Raw genomic sequence first — 10,885 nt, 5'->3', positions numbered from 1 at the left:
CACCATCAGTTTCCTCCTCTTTCTCTCCATTTCCAAACACCCCCTGTTCAGTTTTTTAATCCCCACCATCTTTTCCTGCGATACTTCTATTTCCGTTCTTTTCACCATTTTCTTGCTCCCCTAGCTCAATCATATACAAACAACAAAAAACCAATGCCAATTATAATCCTATTTCCATAAAACAAATTTAAGAAAAGCACAGAAGACTAATCAGCATGCAACACCAAAACAAGCTTATGACCCTGTTATTGTAATTCTCAGAATACTCTCCCACTACTTAGTAGTAGTTTTTCATTTGCCCTTTGTAAACTATAATCTTTTCCAGGGAGAAGATCATGTCATTCTTATGCTATAAAATGACTAACATAATTATGATCATTAAAGAAATAAGTACTGAGGCAAGATCAAAGTATAATGCATCCTAATGCCAAATGTCTTGAGATCAGGTTTCAGACACAAGAGGCAATGAGCTTTCACCAACTTAAATCTCATCTACCAAATAGCATTCCAGTCAGCTGAACTCCCTTAAGGTACTAATAAGTAGCAGCACATTGTTATATCTTCCAATATTTAAGATTTTACCTAAAGGAATGCATTTTTATCTCAATGTGCAAAAAGTTATTTGCTTAATTCCCAGAACAAAAGTTGAGAACATTTCTTTTCATGTGAGCTTGTGACTAGTTCTAATGAATTACCATTTTGAATTATTTCCTTAAAAATCCACTTTCAGTCATCCCTTTAACACAATAACAATACTCATATAATGCCAGGTCTCATAGTGGAGTGCACCACACACTGGAACAATGCTGGCAAGAGAAGATTCTATAAGAAGGTAAATTAGGTTAACTGATACCTAGATTAATTAATTATCACTGATGGTCATAGTGTAATCTGTTTACAGCTGGAAATTTAAAAAAGGGCACAGGAAGTTAAACACCAAACTCCATTTGGCTCCTTTCAAAACTCCTTCCTGCATCCCAGAATCAAAATGTAAAGAAACTTCTTTACATCCCTCATGAATATCCCTTTTCAATAATGATCATAGTGATACCCAGAAATGCGTGGAAGCTATTACACTTCCATCCCATTGAGTGTCTCTCCTTACAGCATCTGACGTTTAACTATGGTTATTTCAGAACTGATATATAAAGAAGACATGAGTGCCAAAGCACCCAAAGTCAGGTTCAGTTGGTTCTGTCCCATTTCTGTCAATTAGTTATAGAAGCAGTGCTCAACCTCTGGCCCATGGGTCATGTCCAGCCTGCAGAGCCATGTCATCCAGCTCATGCGGCTCCCGACAAGTCCAGAAATCTGGCAGCAAGGAAGCAGTAGAAATATTAATTGCTCCCAGAGCTGTGGCAACTAATGCTGCTGCCACTCCCTCACTGCCAAATTTCCAGACCTATGCGGAGCCCCATGGCCTGGATGAAATGGCTTTCCGTGCTTGATTGTGCTGGCACAGAGTTACACGGTGGCTGGATCTGGCACAGAGAATTGTGCCAGCAGGCCAGATCACACTTGGGACTGACTTTGTGCACATAATCCTAACAGTGAACTGTCCCTGCACTGGTCACCTGGCCCACAGGGCCAGAGCAGTTAAGTACCACTGACAGCAAGTATGACCTTGCTTCTCTGCCTCAGCTGATTCAGCTGTAAAAGGTTTAATGCCATTATCCTATTCAAAGGAACAGTCTAATTCTTGAGTAAAAGGTAGAGCTGTAGTAATATTTTATACTTCAAAAATTCCTAGGCTTCTTTTACTATGTAAAATATTCCAAATGGAAATTTACCCAAAGAACTTTGTCTCCCAAATGGAAATAGCAATTTCTTTTATATATTTACTAACCAGAATAGCTCCCACATCTCAAAGCTGGCTGAACATTCAACAATTTTTCATGATCTAGTTTTAGTTTTCCCATAGTTGCATGAAAAACACAAGGCATATTTGCTTCAGTCAAAGACCTATTCGTAACTTTAGAATGCTGTCTCATCTGCCCTGTTGTATCCCTCCTTGTCGGGTCCCTTCTTTAATCACAGTATTTGTCATCCCATTCTCTATTATTTTTTTAAACTAGAATGTAAGCCTTTAAGGCAACACTAGTTATGACATGCATAAAAGACCATTTCTGCATCATTACAAAAAATATTCTTCCCCGATTAAATGTTAGTGTTAAGAGCTGAAAATTTCCTTCCATGCCTTTGAAAATTCTTTCAAATTTTTAACCTCTTCAAAATAAAGAAAGCTTACCTAGCATATCCAGAAGACAAGGATTTTAGAGTGTCATAGAAATCCACAACTACTTCATTCAGTGGGAAGAGATATTTCAGCATAACCCTCTGTTCATCAATGTACATTACGTCTTTTTGAACTGCCCTGCGAGCCTACAACATAAGTTTAAACAACAGAAGTTCTCCCCTGCATAAAAAATGTATAGTTTCCATGTACAGAATCTAATTACTGGGAGGTTGCAGGGGGATGGACAGGTGGTATGGGGAGACTAAATAGCTTGTCCCCTGCTTGTGCCTGCCCCGCTGCTACTGCCCTCCCTGCAACCTTGCCCCCACTTTCCTTTCTGTTCCATCTCTGTGTCCCCTCTTTTGCCCTTCCCCCTCTTCACCCCCCAGCCTATGGTCCCCCCTTGCCCCATCATCCTCTGCTTCCCCCACATCACAGCCTGTTTCCCCCACTCCTTAATTTTGCTCTCTGCTCATTTCCATTCTAGTCTGGGGTGCTGTTGCTGCGGGGTCAGGCTCGGGCCATGCTCAGTGCCCCATGCCACTATGAACAGAGCCTACCAGCACAGAGCAAGGATAAGGGGGCAAGAGAGATGAGCAGGCAGGGGAACAGAGGCTGCGTTGGGGGATGGGGAGGAGAGGAATACAGGGGTGCAGAGGTTGCGGCAGAGAGTGGGGCAGGCAGCAGGTACAGCCCCAACCTCAGGTAGGGGCTACAGCCTGAGCCACAGTAGCTGCCTTCCCATCCTCACACTTAATTCTAAGATGAGAGGCTCCCCTTTCCATCCTCAGCCCTCATCTTAAAATCAAGTAATATGGTATGTTGAGAAACTCCAGCCACAAGCTATGAGACAGCATATATTCTTTTTTCTAGTCATTTGCTTAGGCCCCAAACTAAATAAGCATTATAACATCAAAAACATTAAGTATCTGTACTTCATGAAATAGTGTTGTTTTTTCCACCACCTAATACAAGATTTCCAGATGCTTCTTGCCTCATCGCTGAAAATCCTAATATATTTTGCTCCTACCCCTTAATGCACTAAATTCTGCAAACAGTTTTTAGTATAGGGATCTTACTGCTACACCTAGCACCACTGATGTATACATGGGAGTATAGCTCTGCAGATGACTGCAGGATCAATACCCAACTCCCTTATTTGCAGACTACTGATTACACTATATGCTTTGGGCCCTAATGTAACAGTATACTGTTCTGTATTATGTATTATGTAATTTTGTATGTTTCAAAGCATTATGACATTTATGTCTATTGCAACATTTACTTTTGTCTTTATACTTAATTTTAAAAAAACAAATAAAATTTTCCAATGCAGCTAGATGGGGATGTTCAGGTAAAGAACAAAGTTTTTAAAATGTGCATTTCAGATGCAACTGATAAAAGCAACACTTTGCAATTTGATTTTTTGCTAAAATGGGATATTAAGCATCATTTTTATCATCCTGATCTGTTCCACATTTGGACAAGGACAGGTGTATCATACCTGCATAGATGCTTGTCTGAGTGACAAGAAGCTGCAAGCTTTCCTAGGTGAAGCTGCAAACTTCTCCACAGTTTTTTTGGGACTACTGATACAAAGTATGTTTCAAATTACTCCTAAATACATTGTAGGTAAATTACTCCAACAGCTCCCACTAATTTCCCCTCTAAAAGAAAAATCAAGGAACTAGAACAAACACCTTATTTTACAGAACTCAAAAGACTTTGGTTACTGAGCTTGATCATTATATGGAATTCTGAAGTCAGAAATGAGGTCATTCACTCCTGAGTTTTAACATTTAGGTTTTACTGGAGAAGAATTATTATTTTTTAACATTTCCAAGCTTCCCATCACTGTAGCATACAGACAGAGGTAATTTAATAATGTGCACACAAAACTAAAGTGATATACAAACCTGACACACAGTTGTTATTTTTCCCATATATTCATGGGGTGTTATGACGGTACCCAAAATAGTTGGCTCCAAATATTCTGAGACGGAATTTTTATCAGGAAACTCAGCAGGGTTGATTATTATAATCTCTTCTTTACCATATGCCTGTAAGAGGAGAAATTGCAGGTTGAGAACTTAAAGCAGCACGTACACACACGTGCACCTAGCATCTGACAAAGGAGGTTGTTGGCTATGAAAGCTGAACCAGTTCGTCTCTAACGTATCACCTTGCTTTCACTTCTGTCTTTAAAAAGTACTACTAGTAAACTACATTTTCAGAAAAAGGAATGAACTAAATGAAAATACAATATTATAAGATGATATAGAGTTGTATTGTGGTTATTTGGATACACACTTATGAGTAATACTCTTATCCCAAATAGATGCCAAATAATTCTAATACCTCATCACAGATGCCTCACTACACTGGCAAAGTTATTGAACAGTATATGTCATCTAGATTATGATCCTCAGAGAAGTGAGAAAATGATTTCATTTTTTCTCAGTTCAAATGTATGGGAACAAATACACAACTTAAGTAGTCTTTCAAATCCTTTGATTTCAATACAATTGTTAACATTTATTCATATGATGTTTCTGTCAAAGGAGCAGCTGAAACAAGAGAGAAAAAATACTTTAAAGAACCTTTCCAGTTTTCATTATGAAAATGTACATACCTACAGACAGTTCATTAGGAATATCAATGGCAAGAAATGATGTTACAGAATAATCACATTAAAATGAACTGCAGGCTGCAGCATGACAGGGGCTTTTTTTAATTCTCATTGCCCAATGAGATCCCTTTGCCTTATCCATAGTATCCAGTAACCATCTGAAAGAGACCCCTCTCACCATACACAGTCTACATTTTGCAACAAGTGCTGCATTTAGTCTCATAAAAATCTATTTAAATACTAACTTAATCACAGAAAGCATGGACAGAATTGGCAGAGATCATCTAGTCCATCTATCATTCCTGGCAAATTTATCTAACTTGCTCTTAAAAATCACCAATGGGTGAGACTGCACAGCATTTATGACACTTGACAGCTGGGGTTCTGGGCTCAGCATTACATATAAGAATTGTTTCTGGTTTTAATAGTGAGATGAGAACCACTAAAAACAATTCAACATTTAAGTAGCAGGGAAAAAGTAGCGTGATAATCAGCAGCATGATAATTAGAGGAATGCTACGTTTTGCCTTAGTAAGCCTATAAATGAATAGCAAGTTTTGAAGCTATCCAAAAATATAGACATTACATTTTGAAATCTTAGAATCCTACAAAATTTTGGAAGGCACTGAAACTTACCCCACACAAATAATTCTAACACTTCGGGAATGTTGTTCTACCATTGGTCTTACAGTCATAGACCTTCCCACCACTGTAATTTTAATTCCCATAATGCTCATTTGGAAGTGTATTTTCTATATTCTTCATAATTACATTACTAGAAGCCTTAGATGTTGAACATCTGGTAAAGATGTGCTGAAAAATTACTTAGCCTCACAAGTATATGTTAGTTTTAAATTAAAATCAACGGACATTTTTGGTTGTACACCGTTTACTGTTCATGAAATAACTGAATGCATGAACAATTGAAAGAATTCAGTCTTATTCCTAACTGTTTTCCAAAACAAGTAATTTCTCTCTCATCAAAATTATACAGAAGAAACACAAGATGCTATATTAGTTCAGTTCAAATGTTTGTTATTAAAGCTTTTGGGAAAAGAAAAACAGGAAAGACCAAAATATGGGATTTCTTAGTAGACATGCAATAAAGATATATTTACATAGAAAACTATTATTTAGGTTAAAAAATCCCAAACAGAAGTAAAAAGCACTAAAATTAGAGGTGCCTCTGTAAATTTAATTCTTCCCTTTTGTATGTGCGCATTATGACACAGTCCAGGTCATATATAGGGCTTGACAAAATTTGCTTTTTTTTTTTTTTCATTTTGACAGATAATATAAATTTATCACTTTTTAAGCATTTTAATTTTATTGATTTGAATTTTCAGGACTGTGAAATTAGGGATGTGGGGGGGCAACAATTTTTTAATGACAAACATAGCTACTGTAGGACTGCCAGCAGCAGAGCTGCCATCAGTCCTGGCTCTGCAAGCCCCTAGCTCCATCATCCATGTTGTCACTTCCTATTCTTTTGTTCCCAGTCCTCTGCGATTTCTAGGAGTTGCAGTCCAAATTACAGTCAGCACAGTTCTGTTACATTGCTTCTCCTGCTATCACACACTTCATCAGCCATCATTTTTCTTACCTCTTTTCTATACATTTCAGTTATTAACAATGGAAATATTTTTGTCAGTCTGTGAGCATGAGGCAAAAAATCAATGTTTATCAACGTTTACTGATAAAAATCAAATCCTGCCAAGCCTAGTCATACGGTGATGTTTTCAAAAGTTACATACACATGGCTAGCTACATTTCAGACAAAAGCGCTGAGTCTTTCAATTTCATAGATTCTTAGCATGCTGAATTAGCCTGAGATGCAGCTTCCCATATTAGAGATCTGGGTGCAACTCCCAATTTGCCTTCCCTCTTAATGGGCCAGGATACATCAACAAGGTTTTAAACACAGAATGCTAGTTAGTAAAAGAAGTGAGACCTGAACCCATGGTCTCCTTGATTCCCACCAGCAAGAAACAAAAGATATGGGGAATCTGTGTTATCTGAATCCTATCCAGAAATGCTCTGTGGCACACATGCACGTATTGCAGCCACAAGAGAAGGCTGGGGGGGGGGGGATCTAGTGGCCGTTTACAAACTGGTCAGAGGGGACCAGCAGGCGCTGGGGGAGTCCCCGTTTCCCCCAAGCGCTACCAGGAGTGACAAGAAATAACGGTCGCAAGCTGGCAGAGGGTCGATTTAGGCTAGACATCAGGAGGCGCTACTTCACCGTCAGGGCAGCTAGGACCTGGAACCAACTTCCAAGAGAAGTGGTGCTGGCTCCTACCCTGGGGGTCTTTAAAAGGAGGCTGGATGAACACCTCACTGGAGTCGTTTGACCCCAGTACTCTTTCCTGCCATGGCAGGGGGTCGGACTTGATAATCTGCTCAGGTCCCTTCCGACCCTACTAACTATGAAACTATGAACTGGCATCCAAAATTTTCGCTGCAGATCTCTTTAGGTTGCTAGGCACATGCACCTACATACATGCGCACAAACCCCAAAATGGGTACTACAAGGAAGGAAATGTAAAGGTAAACCACTGACAAGGATATGATGATCAAATAAACTTTCACTCTGGACGAATAAGAAACGAGACTTATGCCAACTAGCCCCTTCACTGACAGGCACGTTGCTGCACTGCAGTAACTATAACCTAACTACACTTTTTTCATTCTTCTGCACCCAACACTTACATGTTTTAAATAATTCATTATTATTTCTGGAAGTTGTGAGTGGTCAGAATCCTAGTTGACTAAGCACTGGTTACACCTCAGCTGCCACCTGTTTTGGCACTGTATTCAAGAAGTATACAAAACACCTAAACACAGTCTAAAAGCAATTGAAGGAGTTAGAAGGCAAGCTATCTGAGAAAAGGTTGTAGAAACTAGGTATGTTTACTTTGACAAACGGCGATTAAGGGGAATGATGGCAATTTTAAAATATTTGAAAAGCAATCATAAACAAGAGGGAGAAAAATTGTTCTCTTGTCACAGAGGACAGAACACAAGGCAAAAATATAAATTACAGCAAAAGATTAAATCTCAGGGAAAGAAAAAAACCTTCCCAACTGTAAGAACCACAGTGCAATGAAACAAAATGCTCATGGAAGCTGTGAAATCTCTTTCACTGAACGTTTTCAAAGAGCGATAGGATAAGCTTTGTAGTAAGCACCATTGTCCTACCTAAAGAGATCTGCAGCAAAAATTGTAAATCTCAGTTCCATTGGCACAATACTTGCATACATGCCACAGAGCATTTCTGGATAGGATTCAGATATGTGGTAAGCACCATGGTCTGGGATGCTTTACAATGGTGCTTACTACATATGTGCAGAGGGTTGAACTAGATGATCCTTAAGGTCCCTTTCCTATGATCAGAGCTGACCTGAGCAGGGTGTAGGGCCCAGGGCAAATCAGCCCTTGCAGGGCCCTGCCCCTGCTCCAGTCCAGTCCAGGCCCCAGACCTGAAGCGGGGGGGGGGCGGGGAGTGGCTGGATGCAAAGCCTCCGCTCCACCCAGCTCCGCACCGTTGGTATTCTGTCCTGCTCTGCGGGCCACTCAAAGTGCAGGGCCCGGGGTGGTTGTCCTGATTCACGCCCCCCTAGGAACAGCCCTGCCTATGATTTTATATAATGAGTGTATGGTTTGGCAGAACGCAAATAAAAAGGGTGATGAATGACTGGCATCCGCTATAACAGAACTAAGGTTGTAGCATGTGCTTGCCGTGTACAGTAACAGTAATATAAGCAAAATGTACTTGAAAATGGAATATACTGTTTGGTGACTTAATGTTATGGTTCCTTGTTTTTGTGGGTTTGTATCAGACTTCTTGTCTGTGTAGGAACCCTACCTTCTTCCAAATGAAAAGTTAAGCAATTAGTCACCTTTATTTAAAGGTTTAATAACAATACATCATAGAAAAAGGGATACAGAAAAAGGGGACCAGGAGGGATGAAAGATGTATTTGTCAGCAGATACTTGCCATCCCTGATACAGAATTACAGTAATCACTATGTTATTGTTAGGGACCTACCAAAATAGTGATTTTGCAAATGTTGTGAAATCCAGCATTACCTGCAAAAAAAAAAAAACTAGGCAAGGCCTGCAAAATCCCCACACACAAAAAACTTAATTAAAATAAAATGCTTGATTTTCAGAGGAAGCCTGCAGTTCTCATGCTGTTGCGACCCAGCTGCACAGCAACCTGCCAAGGGGGGTGGTTAGAAGCAGGGAGGGGGCTGCTGGCACAAAGGGGAGGCCAACATAACTACCATCCCTGCCTGCCCCTCACCACTGACTGGCTGAGAGGGCTGCCTGTCATGTGGCTCTGCCCCTCTCCACCAGTCAGGCAGGACTGGGCAAGAGGCAGGGCTGTATGAAGGACAGCCCTTGCAACCAATCAGTGATGAGGGGCACAGCCATCAGGTCCCCTCAGCCAGAGGCATGGGGAGGCCCCAGCATGATCACCCCGCAAAAGTGGTGGCCAGCCCCACAATCTCCCAGTGAAATCAGCTGGCCACCTCAAGTTAGGTAGTCCCCTACTTATCAGCTGGAAATGGCAACATTTTCAGCTAGTAATTCAGCCAAATCTGCATTTTTACAGGCATCCAGGAGAAAGCACTCCTCTTGTTCTCAGTTCTGCAAGCACTGGAGACATGAGAACAGTGGTTCAGAACCACTCAAAGCACACCCCCCATAACTTTTGTGAATTAAACAGTGCCCCATTTCAATAATGAAAGTATGTATTGCAGTGTTTACCCTCCTTGCAGAGGGCCTAGGCATTGTGGGGTAGGGAAGCAGACAGGCAAGGACAGCTGGAGCTTGCCCTTTCCTGTTTCCTTCTCTATACCTTCTGCATCGCCCCTCAAAGAATCTCCGGGCAACCCCTCATTAAGAATCACTCAACTCAAGTTTCTTGGGAGGAATGTGGCCTTAAATGGAAAGTGGAAAAAGTCTAACCACTAGGGATTCGACTGTTTCTTAAAAACGGTTCATTTCAAGCTCCAATAAATAACTATTATGGTACCTTTATCAGTTTTGCTGAGGAAAGAACAGCTTTATATGGAACAGTCGGTGCAGTCAAAATGACAGATGCATTATATTCTTGCTCTAAGCGCTGGTTAAAAACTTCCATATGTAGGAGACCAAGGAACCCCAACCTGAAAAAAAATATTATTAAATGTGTGTACTGTATTACTTATTATGAAGGTAATGTTAGGGACTAACTAACTGATTCAGTACCCTTAAGTGCAATAAAGACAACCCAGATAAAGTGAAACCTCCATTGTTCAATATAACTTTTCTTGAACAAGGATTGCTAAGCTGGACAAACGTGCTGTGCACAAATGTAGAGTAGGAATATATCAAACGCTTTAAATTTTAAATCATAAAACCAAAATGAAAGTTCCCAGAAATAACAGACTAATGCCATTTTTATCAATCATTTACACTTTTTAATGCTCATTTATAAAATAGTTCCTAAAGTTAAAATGTGTGTAACAAAATAATCCTCACCTCCATCCAGCTCCTAAGGCAACACTATTATCACGATGAATAGTTACACTGGAATCATTTAATGTCAGTTTTTCTACAGCACTTTTCAGGTTATTATATTCCGATTGGGCTATTGGATACATTCCTGTCAAAACAAAGTCACAGTTCACAAAAAGGCCCTCGCAAACCTCACTTTATTCATCTGAACCATTTAACTATTTCTCAACAGGCTGAAACATATCTTTTAGTCGTAGCTCCTATATAACACAGCAAATAGGAAAATGGATTTAAAATCCAATTCACCTTAAGACAAATGTTTTATGTGGAAATATTTCAAAAGAACAGAATTTATTAAGGATTCTGGCTAAATGCCATGCTCCTGAAAATGATATCACACACACGACCATAATATAAATAAATTCAAATGAAGTAACCAAACTACAAGTATTATACTAAAAAAAAAAAAAAAAAAAAAAAAAAAAAAAAAAAAAAAACCCCCAAAAAAAAAAACA

General features: G+C 39.7%; 1 protein-coding gene across 1 annotated transcript in view; it reads right to left on the bottom strand.

Moving 5' to 3' along the window:
- GUF1 (GUF1 homolog, GTPase) overlaps positions 1 to 10,885 on the bottom strand; it is a 60,891-nt gene that overhangs the window by 10,794 nt on the left and 39,212 nt on the right. Inside the window, 4 exon segments of the mRNA XM_019526077.1 lie at positions 2,249 to 2,382; positions 4,153 to 4,296; positions 9,907 to 10,039; positions 10,395 to 10,518. Of these exon segments, the coding sequence (XP_019381622.1) occupies positions 2,249 to 2,382; positions 4,153 to 4,296; positions 9,907 to 10,039; positions 10,395 to 10,518 (535 nt within the window).

The sequence above is a fragment of the Gavialis gangeticus genome, unplaced genomic scaffold (assembly GCF_001723915.1).
Source record: "Gavialis gangeticus isolate Ggan-Ray unplaced genomic scaffold, GavGan_comp1, whole genome shotgun sequence".
NCBI classification, from domain to species: Eukaryota; Metazoa; Chordata; order Crocodylia; family Gavialidae; genus Gavialis; species Gavialis gangeticus.
This window is presented reverse-complemented; position numbering and strand designations above follow the sequence as displayed.